This window comes from Micrasema longulum, unplaced genomic scaffold (genome assembly GCF_059751315.1).
Source record: "Micrasema longulum isolate JH-2025_06_02 unplaced genomic scaffold, ASM5975131v1 h1tg000609l, whole genome shotgun sequence".
Classification (NCBI taxonomy): Eukaryota; Metazoa; Arthropoda; class Insecta; order Trichoptera; family Brachycentridae; genus Micrasema; species Micrasema longulum.
The window spans coordinates 143,551-163,163 of NW_028277805.1; the positions used below are offsets into that span (position 1 = coordinate 143,551).

Below are 19,613 nucleotides of genomic sequence, written 5' to 3' on the forward strand. Positions count from 1 at the left end.
TACAAAAACGTAGAACTAATATTGACTCCATATATATGTTCGGCATACTAAATGGTATAATTGATGTGCCATCTCATTACTGGGACAGGTAAAATTCCATATTCCGACTCGTAGGTTGAGAAACAATGAAGTATTGTTCATCGATCATCATAGAACAAACTATGGCCTGAATTCTCCAATGACTCGTCTTTGTCATATAGTTAACTAAAGACGAGATCTGGACTTTTTTGGTTTAGGTTTACAACGATTTAAACGAGCACTAAATAAATAGTCCAGATCTCGATGTCCATTATGTTTGTCAATGCTTCTTTTCTTCTTTTTTATTGTTTTTAACTGTTCTTACATTGTTATATTTATCCCTATAAATTGTTAAAATGGACAAGGTCCGTAAATAAATAAGTTTTTTTTTCTATCTCATTTTGATATTTTTTCCTTCCAAGTTGATTATTTCTACATTATTCTATGAAAATAATATACGTTTTTTTTGTTGTTTTATATGGTATTATAGGCTTTAAACTGTTAGCCACTTTACTCGACCAAAAAAAAAATTATAATTAAAGGTAGTTTGATACTGCAATATTTCACTGTCGCTAGAATCATACCTGAAGCGTAAGACTGATCACCCTACGTTCATGTAACAGATAATCGAGATATGTTGCATTTGGTGTTCCAATATAGCGCCCTAAGCACCACCAAATGTGGATGACAATTAAGGGGAAAAAAAATAAACGGGGATCTAAAAAATCTGAATCTTTAAAAGATCATAGTGGCATCAAAATAATGTGAAAATTAAAAATGTTCTGCCTTAGTTGAAAAGAAAAGCAATTAAAAAAAAAAAGCTCCCTCATTACTTACATTATTTATAAAATAAACATTTATAGCATAAGATATTTTTCAAATGGTTTGTTTGTTTCTTGGTTATTTTATAAAATATAATAAAACCGTAATCAAAATATAATTATTTAAATGAATTAATTAGAGCAGAATGTTTTATATTAAGATCATCATTCCTATGCACAAAACGGCTGTTGGATTATCTCAGCTAGAGAAAGTATCTGCATAAAATTGGCAACGTTGCAAAATCACCTGACTCATACTATCACACATAGGAGAGTGTATGTGACCTCTCACATACACATTGAAAGCTAACTCATTTTGCACAGAATAATTTAATGTCTGTGAACATCGCACTGTTGCCAAATCAAATGTTCAGTTGTTCCAACAAATTATCACTCCTAAAACCGTATAAAAGAAAATGATAGTCTGAAAATATTTAATCCTTGTGTCGAAATTAACATGTTCACGGACACTGTTTCTCATAAGACCCCACCTATGGGGACAAACATCATAACTATTTTTTAAAAATATTTCACTTCCGATTGGATTATAATTGAACGTAATTGCCAATCCAAAAATTTTTGAAAATGAGAAATTGGTGTTATCGGGCGCAGTGAGGTCAATTCATAGAATTAAGAATAGTCCAGAAACCGCATACGAGCATCAAACAGAAGGCGACTAAACTACTCATAAATGAGTAGTTTTACGTTTTGACCCATTTTTATACAGAATGTCACCTCATACATTCAAAGTTTGAAAGAGGTATTAATCAATATTGGATCTGGCTGGTTTCTACAAAATGCACATTTTAGGTTGTGTGATCAGCGACTTTAAAAAATCACCAAAATTCCTTTAAATTATTTTTAAAGTTATTATAACAAGTTAATTAAGTGGTTCTCTACAATTCAGTACCCTAATATAAATAAAAACAATATACGTTCAATACATAATGACACAATTTACATCAGAGTTTTACTAGGGCTGGCTGTTTTCAGCAAAATGCACATCTTAGGTTACGTGGACAGCCAGACTTTAAAAATCATAAAAACTGGTAAAATACACAAATTTTGTATCATAAAAAAAATAATCTATGGATTATTTAACATTTGTCAAAGTAAAAAATATTCCTACCGTTGTGTAGATTTGATTATTCACTCTTTTCACAAAAGTGCTATTATCTCAGTTTTACTTTTCTATGCTTTCTGCATAACTACGTTCAATCGATGATTTGAAGTAAATCTTATTTGATTAACATACTGTGACATTTTTGTTGCTGACTGTTTTTTATAGGGACACAATATCTCCTCTAGTCATATAATTACAGCAGTTTCATGAAGCCGTCATTTCAATACATGTCTTTTGGAAAGACGGCTATAGCTGTCATTTCCTAAATGAGACACGATTTTGACCGCTTCAGACGGCATAATTGCGTATGTGTTAAACAACTTATTGAATTGACACTTTACGGCCAGGAATCGAGCCCGAGACCTCAGGCATGGTCGGTGAACACATTAATAAGTACACCCTGAGGCAGACCATTTTTCATAGTTTCTTTTTTCAGGAATTTTACCTAAGAGTCGTTGTCGAGTGGAAAAAACACATTTGGTGCTCTATTTCACACAAAGCATTGTAATTTTCATTGTGGTGAAAATGGGAAACTCTCGGGTATTTTACAGAGATCTTCTCTAGCCTTCCTCTCTCCACTGTCAGATATAGGCATCTTCCAACTCCTTCCATCGCAGTGACGTCAGGAGCTATATTGTCGCTGACCCCCATTTACAAGAATAACATAATAATTATATTCAACTTAAGTTCACATTCACACAATTACTTTCATTGTTTATTTTAAATATTTCAGTTTTTATCATATTTTTTTTCCCCATATATTAATTGTACTATTTTGTAAAAACTGTTACGGCGTTTAAGTAAAATAAATGCATTTTTTAAAAATATCAGTAAAGAACTAACCTTTTGCTCGTGTCTGATGTGTTCATGGCGATGACACATTCGTGGCAAGCCCACGGATTGTCAGAATTGGGTCCCTTGTTGCTAGAAGGGAGGCACTTCTGGTGGTAGGAGCGGGGACAGTTGGAACAGTGAAGGGAGGCATTTTCCCGGTGGCAACACCAGCAGAACGGGTCCAGCTTACACCCATAACGGTCTAGAGATATCTTGATGGGGCAATACATTTTCTGCTGCAAAGAAAAAGTAGGGATTCAGTTGATCATCTAAGGGGGAACGCAGCAATAAACCGAAACCAACCATCATCGTGGTAACTGCCATCGGTCAAATGTCAAAAAATCGTGATTTGGTCTATGCGACCATCCTGACCAATCTAATGAAATAAATTGCAACAGAACATAATATATACTTTAAAAACTAATCATAGTATTAAGCTCGTATTTAAGTGTTTAGAAAATGGTACGAGATTTTGTGCAAGATTTGACCCAATCACAAATTGGGTGAGATCCTATTTTTCAACAAGTATTTGAAACAAGACCTGCTCGTATTTGTTACAACTTCAACTGTCAACGCGTATTTGCTGTGGCTTGCGTCACTTTATTTATCCTCAGTTTAATTTGTTGCACTGCACTCTTTTCTGGAAATTCTGATTTGCAATAAGGTTCACAATTCATGCTATTTAAGAAACCTGATGTTGATCGCAGAATAATATATCGTTAGTTGTCAGTAGTCGCAAGAGTCGACTGCGAAACTGCCTGTCCATCATGGTGCTGAAAACATCCAGACGTATTGCGCATGCTTATCCGCAATTTTTAGTCACAGAAACCGCCCAGTGTAAAACAGCAAATAAAATGTCCCAAGATTTGGCACAAGAACTATTCTATGATCTTGTACCATTTTCTGACCCATGCTACTACGAACTTTAATCTGGGACAAAATTTATTTTTTTCAAAACTCTTTAATAATACATAATTATGTTTTAATATTAATGTCCCAGCTAGAAGTAAAATTCGTGCTAAGTCGGGACTTACACGAATAATTATTTAGATTTAGACTTACGCATTCTGAATAATCCAGTGAGTGACACTAGTTTTTAATATTTCAAATCTATTTAAAAACTTTATGGTGGAGTCCGAAATATCGAAGGCCTTTGAGGCTAGGACTGTAAGGTGATGCAAGGAGAAAACATGTTTTTTTTTTGTTCTTAAAGGAACAACCTGCTAAGCCTCTATTTTGAGGCTTGTCAGCAAGTGGGAGATAGAGGGGATATGGAAGGAGGTAGTTAAAAATACACCACAACACCCAGACTAATAGAGAAAAAAATCTTTCTTGGATTTGTTTCATCAACGCCAGTTTCACAGTTGGCCGTCTAACCGACTGCGCCACGGCGCCTGCAAATAATGAATTGTAATATTAAAGTTATATAAGCAGCCGAGGAGATGGAGCAAAATGGGTACGTTTTTTTGTAAAGTTGGATTAAATTTGACACAGAACCTTACGCAGCTACCACAATAATGTATTTTTTTATTACAAGTTTAAGGTAAATTAAATTTACAATATTTTAGGTATGTTCAATTCCTCGTAAACAGTGGAGGAGTTTATGAAGATTGACAGCTATAATTTGAATAGATAGGAAACTTTTTTGAAAAGGGAATATGGATCTCTATTCTAGATCCAGCGTAAGAACGACCCGCTACAGTACGAAATTAGGTTCGTCCTGCGCATACCTCTTCCCCCCTACATTTTCTTCACCCGCAGTGCCCATGGCTACGGCGTCTATACTTGTACAAGTACATCAGTAACTCGTAGACTGTCTAGCGAGGCGTTTGCTTTACAAAATCTTAACCCATTTAGACCCTGAGATGAAATGGATGTTCAAATTCGCTGTCACAAATTGTAACGAACAAAAGAGGACAGATAAGCATTCGAATCGTAACAATAATGCATTTTATAAATGAATGATGTAGATACTGTAGGTACTATATAAATGAACGGAATGTTGGTGTTGATTCATTTTATTAATTTTTATAGGTGGTACACAAACCTCAATGCACTATGATTATAAATATATATTATTTTTAATGTCTGACAACCCTGATATCTCGCAAACTTGTGCCATTCACACGATTTCTGAGCAGACTGGTATTGGGGTGCATTCCGTAAAATATACTTTGTTTCGATATTCGAGAACTGGCGAAGTTAAATCGCCAAATCATTTGGTCATTTGAGGAAGATTAGTTTTGTTTTTTTAATGGCAATGATATTTTCAATTGTGGATCAATTCCATAAACGATTCGATAAATCTGATGCCACATAAAATGCAACATTTATATTCTAATACTATTCTTATTATCACCATCATTAAATGTATAAATTGTTATCATGTTTTTATTGCGAGTAGATTATTAAAATTAAAATAGAAATAAAAATAAAATTAATGAATTAATTTCATTCAATTGATTAATCGGGATTAAATGTGTTAAGTTAATAAATCAAAGGCAAAGGAGGCAGGACATGCGTGGACGCAGGTTGTTCTTACGCTGGATCTAAAATAGGAATGTATTTTGAAACTAATTAACTTTTTTATTTTTTTCATTACTTTAATTAAGTATGAAATGGCATCGGCTGATTTAAGCGATCACTTCTCACACTGTGTAACTTTCATTACACTATTCACTATTCTGTCTAGTATTTGAACTTTCCATGTCTACAATTTTTACAACTGGGATAATAAAAAAATCACTTCATATTATTTGCTGCGGCAACATGTGTGACATCCGTTGATGTTTTTACAGCATTATTTTTTGTACGGTCTATATTCTTGAAAATGAAATGAATTTACATTTTTAAAGTTAATTGCTATCCTACGAGGGGAGGTGAATGTTTCAGACTACCAAAAACAAGAATCAAGGCAACTCATAACAATCTGTACCATAAAGGACTAAGGATGTTTAATGAGTTGCTGAAAGAGATTAAGGATGCTGGGTCAATCGCATTGTTTCGTGGGATGGCGATGGTTTTCATTAAAAACAAACATTTATATAGGTTAACAAATTACAACAGGGATGGAGAATACCTCAAATAAGGGAATATGGAAGTCTAGGCATTTACATGGCTTATGACCTGTCATTGGCTGGTTTAAGTGGCCACTTTACACACTGTGTAACATTCACCATTTTGCCTATGTTTAAACGTCCATATTTCTTCAATTTATCCATTTGTTGATTTTAGTGAAGTTAAAGAGCTGAAACCTTTATTGTTGTAAAGAGATTCATCTGACTGAATTATTTCACGTACTAGGAAACGCCTAAAAGCAATTTTCCGATTTTTAAACTTCTTCTTGGACCAGTTGGTTTCATTACAATATTTGAGTTTGTCCTTTAAATGCCTAGACTTCCATATTCCCTTATTTGATGTATTCTCCATCCCTGTTGTAATTTGTCAATCTTAATGACTCCCGAAGGGGTGAAATCCAGTCTTTTGTCTACAAACGTTTGGACAAACTCAAATATTGTAATTTATATAGGTAGATAGAGTGTCATCAGAGAGAGTCTGAATTAACAACAATTTTTGTTGAAATTATTATTGTATTTAATAAACATTAGTTAAGTAATTTTTTTGTACAACAATCTAAACTACATATTATTTTCTGTACCGATGACAGGTCATAAGCAATAAGCCAACTAATGTACATAAATTTTGTACAGGGCCGTATATATAATAAATACATATTGATTATCAATCGTTTTCTATACCACTCACTTCAATATAATGCGTTTAAATAGAAACACCATGTTTAACAAAAACACTACACACACACACATATACATACAACAGTCTAGATGATTTAAACTAATTTCCGAAATGTCTGAAAGAAATGCTAACATACGATTATTTACTACACACTCTAAAAACACAAAAAAAATATATCAGTGAGTAAACAACTACAGTTCACAAACGGCAATGCAAGATTTTTTTTTACAAAGGTTACGTACGGTTTTTTATTTCAAGGTTGTTAGTGAAAATTCTTAATAAGAATTTTTTTTTCTCTCGTGTTTTATTAAATGTTAACTAAGTGTTTGAGTTTGCTGTTTACTGTATTGATGTGCCATATATTAATGTACAATATTTTGAGTTTGTCCAAATTTTTGTAGACAAGGACTGGATTCAACTCCCTGGGGAGCTGTTTATATTAACATATTACAAAAGAAATGAAGAACATTTAAGAGAAGGTAATATGGAAGTCTAGGCATCTACAGGGCTTATGACCTGTCAATGGCTGGTTTAAGTGGCCACTTTACACACTGTGTAACATTCACCATTCTGCCTATATTTGAACATCTATATTACAAATATAGGCAAGGGTTAATAATAAATAAAGGTTTCAGCTCTTTAACTTCACAAACATCAACAGATGAAAGAATTGAAGGAATATAGATGTTCAAATATAGGCAGAATGGTGAATGTTACACAGTGTGTAAAGTGGCCACTTAAACCAGCCATTGACAGGCCCCCGTAGATGCCTAGACTTCCATATTACCTTCTCTTAAATGTTCTTCATCTCTGTTGTATTATGTTGATATATTTTTTTAAAAAAATTATTATGTTTCTGATCCTATATAACATTTGCAACACAGGACTTTTGGTCCCATGGAGTTGGAATTTTTGTCTCAAAAAATGTGTAATATAAAATCAAATAAATATAAAAATGTGATTTATATACAAATAAAGGACGAGTGATATTAAATATAAAAAAATTGCGACAAGTTCAAGACTGGCATCTTTAAAAGAATTAAAGTTTAACTAATAGAAATTGAATTGAGTTATTTTTGTATGAACGACCTTTTTATAAAGTAAATAGATTGAGTCAAATGGTCAGTGCTTTTGTCTACCACGCAAGAGGTCTCGAGATCAATTCCTGACATAGTTGACATAAAATATTTATTTATAAAGGTGTTTTACACAAGAATATTTGTAAATTAAAAAAATATATATATTCCTAGGACTGGCACCTGAAGCATAAGACTGATCATCTTACCTTCGTGTAACAAAGATGATCAAGATGCGCTGCGGTTGGTGTACCAATCCAGTCCCCTTTGAACTGAACTTAGGTGCGGAAAGGAAATGATGAAATGAAATTAATGGATTACGCAATGTTATTTTAACCAGTTCAAATTAAATCTTGTGGATCTCCTGTTATTATTTTTATAATAAAGATACCAGTCACCGGTTATTCTTAATTTGTGGGCACAAGTATTACTTATCTTGTATTTCCATAATAAATTTACTTTCAGCCTATTTTGCATAGAATGTGTGAAAAATCCCATTTAATTTTTAATAATAACTATAGTTTATATACAATTTTGTAACTCAGTTGTTACAAATTGAGTTAGATTAGCTAGTTTACATAATATCAATGAAAACAACCTTGAAACTACTTTTAAACTTTCAATGTTACAAATAAAAATTGAGGCAAAGACTTGTGCGAATACTTTGAGGGCGATGATCGGCCCTGAGGGATTTTTGCATGCAAACCAAACCTTATTATCATTTTTAATATAAAATATGTACACGCAAACCGTGAAAAAACATGCGCTCGGTAAAAGAAAAAAGCAAGCAAAGTATGCCTTTATATATCTTAAAGCTGTCATGACATCAGAACACTGTACAGGTACATAATAAAATAAATGTTAAAAATATACATGTATGTAAAATATTAGTGTAGTAATAAAATAGTGAAGTGTCACGAAAGCTATGGTTTCCTAAGACAGCAATGCCATTATCTAGCGGCCGTGATATGTCATGATGCGGTGAGCATATCAAGACGGCCATCTTAATGGTGACCGGAGACCTCGATTTAAAAAAAGCAGCGCCGTTGTCTAGCCGCCGTGATCACCTCATTTTATTGACTTATTTTTATATAACTGAGACGTACTGCGGCAGAAAATGGACAATATAGCCATACTTAGCATTATTAGTAGGTTTATTTGGAGGATGGGGAGTCATCGGAAGTGGAAAACTGTCATTTGGAGGAGGGTGAGACGCTTAAAAATCATGTTATAGAGTTTTATAGAAATATTTTGATTTTTGTAGAAGTTTCTTGATATTGCCATATGTCTTATTTGCTCCACGTTTCTGTGATCAAAGGGTTGGCGATACTAAAAAGAAGCACCGTATTTTGCGGGCGAATGTCAACTGTTACGAATTTAAAAAATGTTATACACTCATAGACATGGCACATTTATCCGGTCAGTTTTGATGTAACAATTTTTTTGATTGGACCTATATAATTGAACCATGTAGTTAAGCCCTTATTATAATAATAATAGCATACATATACCGTTTTTTTAAATAATTTTATGAGCTTTTCTAAAAATTTGATGGACTGCTAAATACAGTTGTAACACGGAGTTTAACATAATACAAAAAATGTATACCAAATTCCTTTATTTTATTTGTATTCAAAGTTTGATTAATTTTTAAATTGATATTTCGTATCAAAGTCACTCGAGTTATAAATTGTACTTATACAGAGATTCTTACCTATTTATTTGATAATAAGTTAGCATAGCAAATGGCAGTGTGCCTCTTACTAATATTTTACATTCAAATGCAATATAAAGTCTTGGCAAATGCTACAAATATGGTGAAAATCTTCAACATATTAAAATATGACATATTGATGTCTAAAGACACATGTGGAACAAACTATTTGTATGAACAAAATCAGAATACTTATGTGTTTGGTGATAATATTGTAACACAGGAGATTATTCTAATTAGCTACTCAATTCTGATAATATTGGAAACAATGTCATACGTTTATCTCTGGTCTAACCTCATTTATTATAATGGAATGTTTCCTTTTTATTATGAATTTATATTGTTAATTTTGATTTGTAGATGAGACATATCTATGGATTTTGTCAACCAAAGAGGGGAAAATATAGTTTTTCTTTTCTTTTTAATACTAATTCAATTGTAAATTTAAATGGATTGTTGTGATTATTCGCTTTTGAGACTATTCTAATTTTACACATTCCATTTAATTTAGTACAGGGAAGAATTTTCTTAATTATTCAATAGTTATGTTCATTTGTTTCTTTCAAAAGGGGAAATGTAATGAGTTCAGATAAAAAATAAAAACATTTTCAAAATGTAATATTGCTAAATACAAACTTAATTATTGATCCATCACCAATTACTAAATAAACTTCAATACAAAACATAATTTGGGATTCTGAAGTTTTTAAAAAAAGTTTTATACCTACATTAATATGTAGGTACTTATATTATTTGAAGCAAAAATAACTATTTATTTTTTTGAAAAAAAGAAATATTTACGTTCTTATGATTTACCCAAATATTTAATTTTGAGGGCTATTTTCAACGAGTTGTAAATAGCTCACTATTAGAAAATGGTAATCAAGTTGGGGTAGAGTGGGATTCGAACCACGGACCGTTGGTCCGTGAGTCCGAGACACTAGCCACGGGACCACAACCCGATTTAATAAAATTGTTTACCTCAAGAATTTTTTTCTTTACTTTAATACCTACCTATTTATTATTTTTCATACATTGTCCGACACTTTCCATATTTATTTATTTAATATACCTGTCGATATTACATAATTTATATGTTTTTTTTTTAAATAATGCTTCTAGTGGATAAATTGCGAGCGGGGTAATTAAAATTTCAGAAAAAATTCAATCTTTAAAAATTTGTTGTTGCATTGAAATAACACAAAAAAGGTTTAGATGAAACAGTACATTTTGCTCGTATTTTGTTAGATGTTTGAGAGAGAGTGGTACCGTCATCTAACGGCCGTCACATAGCGGTAGATGGCGTCATTAAAATGTCTGTAGAAACCAGACAGCGCAGGTTTCCTAGAGAGCTTAAATTGTGAGCAGAACATCAAACAGCGATGCCGTTATTTGCAGGACGGTCTTCATAGTGGTAAAAACACTTTTTCTCGTGTAGCGGTGCACATTTTTGTGTCTGAAAATGAGTGTAAACATGAATTGGACTTTCAAAAATAAGAAATATTCGTTTGGTTTTATGAGTCAATCTCAAAAATTTGAAATTTGCACTTAACCTTGAAATCCTCTAGCATGATTTTGAAATATCTCACTCTCCTCCAAAAGATAGTTTTTGATTTCAGATGATTCCTCGTCTTCCAAATACATTTACTAACAATGCTAAGTATGTCTAGATTGTCCATTTTTCATCGCAGTAAGTTTCAATATAAAAAATAAGTTAGTAAAATTAGGTGATCACAGTTTCTATACAACGGCACTGCTCTCTTCAAGTTGACATCTCTAGTCAACCTTAAGACGGCCGTCTTGTTACGCCCACTGCATCACGGCATATCATGGCTGCTAGATAACGGCACAGCTTTTTTAGGAAACCATAGCTTTACTGTTACTAATATTTATTATAAAATTAAAATATTTGTGTAAAACTTGTAATTTTTCTGACTCTATTATTTTTATTTCCAATACAACATACCGAGATCAATTACAGTGGTGAATAAGGGGACAATAATTGTGATATCGTTAGAAATCAAACCCGAAACCCACATAAGACAAGGCAGGTGTTTTAATCATTACACCAAAAGGGGCGCCAAAATTTAATATATTTAATATTATATATTTAATATTATATAATAATCGGCGCACGCGCACCGATTATTCGGGTTGTGGTCCTGTGGCTAGTGTCTCGGACTCGAACTCATTGGTTCAAATTCCACTCTACCCCAACTCGATTCCATTTTCTAATAGTGAGTTATTTACAACTAGTTGAAAATTGCCCTCAAAATGAAATATTTGGGTAAATCATAAGAACGCAAATATTTATTTTATCCTTTAAAAAAAAATCCGACCGTTGACATCTTTAAGTATTTGTTGGATCTGGTCATGCCATGTCTTTCTCGGTCTTCTTCTATTTCTGCATTCATCAACATTCGCATTTTAAATATTCTTAGCTGTTCTTTCGCTGCCCATTCGCTCTACATGTCCAAACCGGCGCAGAGCTCCTTTCTTGATTTTGTCGATAATGTTTGTCTCAGCCTTACATAATGTAAGGATCTCAACATTTGTGCATCTATCGTACATAGTTTTACCACATATTCGCCCGAGAGATCACATTTTGACAGCATTCAGCTTACTTTCATCCCTGTTTTTCAAAGTCCATACTTCGCTTCCATACATCAGGGTCAGGATCAGGACTCCGATCACTTTGAAGAACTTTGATCATTTCAATAATCTTGTACACACAAGTCATTTGCAATGGAAATGTATCCTGACTCCATTTTCTTATTCATATTTCTTATCGATCATCATTTCTGATGAATTTACATGAAATATGTAACAATATTACATTATTAAAGTAGAAATATGATTATATCAGATGTTAGTCAAAAAATGGGCATAGATATAACAGAACGCCTGCCACAAGAATGTCAATTTGTTATATTTCAAAATAATGTCATTAGAATGTTCTAGTACTTAGAGAGAAATATTCGCAGAGAAATATTCTTTTCACTATGGGAGATATAGTTTGTGTTAACAGATTGAATAATACTTACAAAATAATCTATCAAAAACATTTTTTGCATTAGAGATCCCTTTTTGAATGGTTAACACTAGCAATAATGAATACACAAATAACCCATTATGATTTCGGTCAAATAAGATATTTTATAATCAATTTTATACCGCCATTTTGAATGTCATGCAACAGCTCCTTATGTTACAAAGCGCATTTGTATAATTGCTACGTGATCATATCAATCTTCTTGTGATGAATCAACGTGATTTTATCAATCTTCTTGTGATAATTTCAACGCATTTATAAAAAGAAAACAAGTATGTCAACCAGTATTGAAGATGTTTCATAAAAAATAACCATGGATAAAACAAATAAAGGATATGATTCTGTTAATGTTTTAAAAGCAGGGTGACAGACATTTAAATATTGAATTAGTATTGTAAGGTTGAGGAAGTTGCATTGGAAGTTTCGTGCAGAGTTGTAGCTTATGTAATAATGTGCATTCGTCTGTACAGTGACAAAATTAGATTTAGTTAGTCAAATATACCATAACCACTAAAACGGCTGATAGACTCACCCTTTCTGGTGTAGCACAGGTACTAACTTTGGAAGAATCATCTATATCAATATCGGTATTGTCGTCGGACAAGTCTGGTTTCCCAGAAACAGCCTTGAGGAATTTCTTTTGCTTAATGACAAAATCAGAATTCTGCGAGCGCATAGAGCGCTTGGCATCTTTCTGCTGAGACAGTTCGCTGGAGCTAGAGTTGGCACTGCTCGCCCTACTCTGGTCAACTTTGTCGGAAGGAGATTCCGGAAGAGTCGTATCGAAGATATCTTTTCTAGACTTTCTGATCTTATGCACGATTTGTGTGGATTCATTAATAATTTTAGATTCCTTGGCAGAGTCTATAAGAGACTTGAGCTCTCTACTCAGTACCTTAGAATCCTTGTCTTGGGGACTATTGCAATCATAAGTTAGGAGTAATTTATCCCCCTGTTGGTCATCCTCCATATCTTCCTGTAATAAATTGTTCACATTCCGTTGTAATTAAATCACAACAAGACTTTCATAATTCCCTGGAAGCCAGTCTCATACATGGATATTCCTCACAATATAACTATATAAAAGTATGGTACATGAAGATTAGTTTTAGGTGTACATATACCTCATTACAACGCAAATACCGTAATAAGTTAAGAAAGTAATCAAACCTGCAATCAGTAGTGTTGGAAAATATGATATGAGATCTCTGTACACAATACTTTTTGCCCAGTACCTTCACAGCGCGTTTCGCACCAGAGATAATGTAGAACTATTACTAGTTCAGATCTGCCACTTAGTACTACGGCGCCGTAACAACTAATTGACGTTTAGGTATAATAACACATTCCTATTGGTCAAATTTTGTATTCGCGCTATTTCACGTTGGCGCTTATATCCGTCGAAAAAAAAATCCGCGGGAAATTCAAAACTTTCCCTAAAAGTTTTTACAGCTCATAGCTTGATCATGAGTAATAGTTAAAAATCAGAAGTATTCACTTTTTTTCCAAATTGTTACTTTTACCACGGATTTTTAATTATTACTACTGATCAAACTACAAGTTTATATTATGAAGGAATTAAAGCTTCTCTATCATTAATGATTCTGCATTTCGAAAATAATGAGTTTTGGGAATTGATTGCCAACCCATAAAATTTAATAAAAAATCTTAGATTCCTTTTTTGTGATTTAAAAGTGAATTCACCACATTTAACAACAAACTTTTATAAAGCAAACTTGCCCTAACACTGATCATTAATGGTAAAGAGGCTTTGAAGACAGAGGAGATGAAAAAAAAGACACTTTATATGGAACATGATTTTTTTAATAATTTAGTTTACGTTGTTAACTTTGATTCAGTGTTAAGTTGGATAAAAAAACGCCAACATGGAACACATACTTAAACATGACAATTTTTATTTTAAGTTCTGGAAAGAAAAACATGCCAATTGAACGCTTCAATACATATATGGATATATTTAAGTTGATATAATACAGATTTATGCAACAAAAAAAGATAACATTGGAATACAATACTTTCTGAAGAGCTAAACTTATTTGAATTCTATATATATATATACTTATATAACATGTTTATAGTTTTAATGTATATATTTTAGTCTTTATTCAGAATAAAACATTACATTTAAATTAAATTTGATACAACTTTAAAACGCATAAAAGAAAAATAATGTGTCGTGGTTCAGATTAGGGCTTCCAACCCTGCAGCTGATTTTCAATCTAGGTTTTTTTGCAGAATGAAAAAAATTCAATCCAGTGAAATCCTCGTATTAGCGGGATCCTGCATGTTTTAATGCATAGCTTAAAGTTCCATTTACAGGAGTACAATATAAAAGATATGAAAATGTTGTCTAATAAACAGCATCAACCACAAAAGACAATATTCTGGGACAATACAATAATTCCACTTGGATCCTTGGAAAGAACAATGTTGTATTGTTCACTTGTAAACGGTTGTTATATTTTGTATTTAGTGTATTGTATTATCGAGACATAATCGCAAAAATATTGTAACCAACAAAAACAATATTTTTAAGGAGAACACTAGACTTATTCCTATCAATGAACAAGGAATACACTTTGAGAATCAATCTCTCGACTATTTATTTTATTGATACCATAATAATATCTTGTTAAAAGATATATGACTGTTGACAGATGTGGATAAAAATCTATATCAACCAATACCGTGGGATCTTGCTCCAAGTGGGATCAGAAAATCAATAGGGATCCTAGTATAACGGAATGTGCACATACTCCCAGTTCAGAATACATCAACTTTATATAATACAAAAAATTTCAAAATAATTAGCCCCTTTTCACATCAAAATTTCTTTCTGGAAGTTATGATTACAGAAAAATTTAAAAATGCTAGAATAGCTCTTATCTCAGAATATAATTGCAACAGCTTAATGCTACTTATTAAAATAATATCTACTTATTGCACATTAAAAGCAAAAATGTCATATTTTGTGTACTGAACAAATAAAGTGAAGTCCATATTTAAAAGAAATACTGTATGTTAGCTAAAAAAAGACATAACATATTTAATTTGCAATAATGATGTGAACAATAAAGGTCCATATTTAAAAGAAATACTGTATTTTAGCTATACAAATACATAACATATTCATTTTGCAACAATAAATAAATAAATAGGTCAATAAGAATTGTTTATTTAAAAATATGTGATAAAAACCATCTGTATTTATATGCAAGAGTAAATAAATAACAGTTACTTAAATACAAATTAATGATTTTAAAATACAAATTAATGATTTTAAAATACAAATTAATGATTAATATTTTTTGCTTTTTACAACAGCCAATTTTTGTAAAACATTTAGATTCGAATCAAGTAAAATTACTTCTAAAATTACTTACATTCTAAATAGAATCATATTTTCCTGACAATATTTTATTTATTTCCTGTGTCTAATTGAATAGTTGTAATTTAAAAATCAGCTTTACAAATTTTACTTTTATTACATTTATAACCACTCAAAATTTAAATTTTCCTCTATTATATACTGCAAGTTTTTATGGATATTTGATTGAATAAGATTATTTGGATTATTTAAATACCCATTAATAATTTCAATCCACCTTGTAAATAAATTCAGAAGGCTATTATATGCTAATTTTAAATAATAACCAGTTCTCTCTCTCAACAATACATATTTGTGATGAATTGAAGCTTCTGACTGAGTAAGGGATTGTTTGCAGGCCTCACAAATATTGTCACTTAACAATCTACGACAAATCCAACCAGCAAAATATCCATGGGCTCCAACTTTACTTCTCTCCTGTTGAGAGCGTAAAATAGATACATCATGCACAGTAATGCTATTGCATTCTGCTATTAACAAACTAGATAATGACATCCTAGATTCATTATTGAGCTCAGGTTCTGAAAGTAATGTGGGACCATCACGAGAGAAACTTAAAAACTCTTTCAGGTTTAGTATCATGCGCCCTCTATCGTCTTCACAGTTAAGTGTCGGAGAGTGTGACGACAAAAAATTACTAATAAGTGCAGACTTAAAAGTGTTGACAAAGTCTCTGCATGTTGGATTCACATTCTTTACATTGTACATTCTTATTGTACCAAAAAAGTTTTCCAATGGATCTTGGTTGAGACGTCGCAGAACTAGTTTTTTATTACCAGCCTGATGCAAGTCTGCCCAGAGCCCTTGAACACCTTTGATGGTCAAAATATAGTTTTTTAGAGATGGTACAATCGTCTCTCTTCCTGAATTCAAATTTCATTTTCTTCAATTTGTTAATAGCATCAATCCAAAATGCATGGTGTGTAGACTGCGGTGTAGTAATGTATCTCATTTTACCCTTGGAAAAGTTGGTAGCACCATTTGTACTGTCGGAGAGTTTGTCGAAGAATAAGACGACATCACTGGTGGCTAACAAACTTAATTTTTTGGGTGATGACTCTGAAATAGAAAAAAACAAGTATTTATTAAAGATTAAATATTTTTAATTCATATTTTGATCTCATCCGGCACATTTAGATACATACCAAATTCTGCAGCAAAACGAAGAGCAGCAACCGTCCTTTCATTCAACACTCAGTTGCTTACTTTCATTTTTCGGATTTTATCAGGTATAATGTGTGCATCGTGTATTGATTTCAATAACCTCACATCTCCAATCCTTGCGTCCCGTTCATACACAAAAATTAAATCATTACAACTTGAAATTTTAGCCTCAGTTGATGTATTTTTATTGAGAAAATTATTTTTTAACCCCTTTATCAAATGGGGGAGGTCATAAATTATAAAAACCTTATGACTACATATTTCAAAAAATGTTTCATCTGCAAACAAATTTCAATAAAACATTAAACATAATATAAAACTGAAGTAGTATTATTTAAAATATTTGTAAAGAAAATCTGAATGTAATTTTGCATTTATAAACTAAGGAAATAAAAATAATTCTATCTACCGTTTTAGAAATTAATTTGTAGAATTAATTTTAAATAAAAAACACTTTGTATTTATACACCACATACGAGTTTAATATTAGTTAGTACACAAGTCTTGGGTATTCAGAATTCATCACCCATCATTAGGTGTAAATACAAACCTTTGCAAGTTTATGTTAACATTTGATGATGGGTAATTTTGAATACCAGAACCTTGTTTTCTAACTAATATTAATTTCATGATTGACAAAGTTTTTTATTAATAAAATATTAAAAATTATTATTACCATAATCTTTCCCATTAATCAAATACATTCTTCGTGTTTCTTCTCTTAAATATTTAAGTGCTCCAACATTCGTTGCACCTTGGTCACATATACTGGCCTTAATAATAAAACCAGTGTCTGAAACAGCAGCGTACACTTCCCGAATACATTTAACTGAATGGCAGGAGTTGTCCCTTCACAGAAATAGTAAGCACTATCATAAAAAATCTCCCTTATCATAAAAACCAGGGCATGGTCCGCAAATCTGAAATAAGAAAAAAATATATATTCTCAAAATTATGACATTACAAATGGAACTAAATAATTTGTTTGCAATACTATTTTTTTTTTTTAAAACAAACCTGGCTTTTTCTCAATTCCAAAATCGAGAAGCCTTTGGAGTCCTTCATTTTTCACACCAAAAGATAGTTATGGTGACAGCGAAATTATTAAATATTAATTAATATTTTTAAAAAATGCTCTTGTGTTTGCATTTATTCCTGTTCGGAAACTCAATCCTCCAAGAAGTCTATATAAGGTTCGTCTTGAAGGCGATGCAAAATTTTTCTGCACGAGTATGTAACCCTTGGGAGTTTTTCAACAAAGCAAGGGACAAAATTAGCGCAGTTTTGATATATATAAATTTTTATTTTTGCTTCCTTGGCTATATGTTCTTCAGTAAATAAAGCCGGTGCTGCTTCAGGAAGTAGCCTACAGTTTCCCTCAATGAACTTTGCCTGAAAATGTCTTTGACATACGCGAAATGCATAGCGAATTCTACTATGTGATGTGTCTAATTTTGGCAAAGCGATATAGTTTGACGATGTCCCCGGATACATGGCAAGAAAGCATACAACACTTTTTTGACATTGTTATAATTATCACAGGCGAGAAAAATAGAAGAGAAAAGGTGAGAAGACACACGCACGCCGTAGATTTAAGGTTAACACACGTTTTAAATTTAAACCATTTTTCACACGCGCTTTTTGCTTTTAATAGAAGAGAAAAGGTGAGAAGACTGACACAAACCGAAAAAATAACGAAAACAGGACACGCACGCCGTAGATTTAAGATTAACACAGGTTTTAAATTTAAACCGTTTTTCACACATGCGCCATTTGCTTTTTCTAACTGTGTGACGTCATGATGCGACATCAGCGCTCGTACGTAGCAAGTGCGTAGCGCTTACTCGAAATAGCGATGCGATACTACCAATTCCATTACTACCAACACAAGGGGGGTAAAACTCCATGACTACCAACACAAGGGGGGTAAAACACTTCGCAATAGGGACTGTCACCCCAGTGTTTCGCACAAGCTTGCCGGATTTCTTGTTATAAAATACTCACATGAAAAGTAAACCTCTGAAAATACAGATCGGTAACAGAATGGACAAATAATATACTGACATCTCGTTCTCACTCGCGTACTTTCATGCCGAACGGGAATTTTAACAAGCGACACAGCGACACTAGAACATCTTAATTCTTGGAGATAAAACAGGTTACTGTTATTCCTACTCTGTCAAACGTCAGTGGTCGTAGACGGTTTGAATCTTGGCTGAGGATGGCTAATAAATTCACCATAGGCACTTCTTGTTCAAGAGTTATTTTTTAAATTATGCATGTCTCCATAATATTTATTAACGTTCTATTTTTCTCAAAAAACATTCTTATTTCGGATTTGACAGACAAAAGTGTCTATTTTCTGATTTAAATTAAAATAAATTATAAAATCATTATCTTCAAAGAAAACACAGATTATTACGACGTATAATAAAATTCTTACTATGTAAATAATATTTTAATTTACGTACATAGTAAGTGGCAGCTGTATCTTTTGAGAATTTGCCGGTAATTGGTATCTACCATATTGGACTAAATGTTATTAAAAATCAAATAAAAACGAAAATACAAGGACACATTTATTATGAAATTATTTTAAGAATACGTTTATTTATTTCAAACCACCGTTTAAAACATAATATGTAT

At 32.2% G+C, this 19,613-nt stretch overlaps 1 protein-coding gene across 3 annotated transcripts in view; it reads right to left on the reverse strand.

The window, feature by feature from the left end:
- LOC148280177 (MYND-type zinc finger-containing chromatin reader Zmynd8-like) overlaps window positions 1-18,978 on the reverse strand; it is a 51,878-nt gene extending 32,900 nt beyond the window's left edge. For 2 of the 3 annotated variants that reach the window (XM_088228799.1, XM_088228801.1), the window contains exons 1-3: window positions 13,565-13,652; window positions 12,927-13,370; window positions 2,806-3,032 (exon numbers count right to left, since the gene is read on the reverse strand). In XM_088228799.1, the coding sequence (XP_088084925.1) occupies window positions 2,806-3,032; window positions 12,927-13,364 (665 nt within the window). In that variant the 5' untranslated portion in view covers window positions 13,365-13,370; window positions 13,565-13,652. Of the gene's footprint in view, window positions 1-2,805; window positions 3,033-12,926; window positions 13,371-13,564; window positions 13,653-18,928 lie in introns of those variants that run through there. The other variant, XM_088228800.1, reaches the window with a different exon arrangement.
- Between the last annotated feature and the right edge of the window lie 635 nt (window positions 18,979-19,613).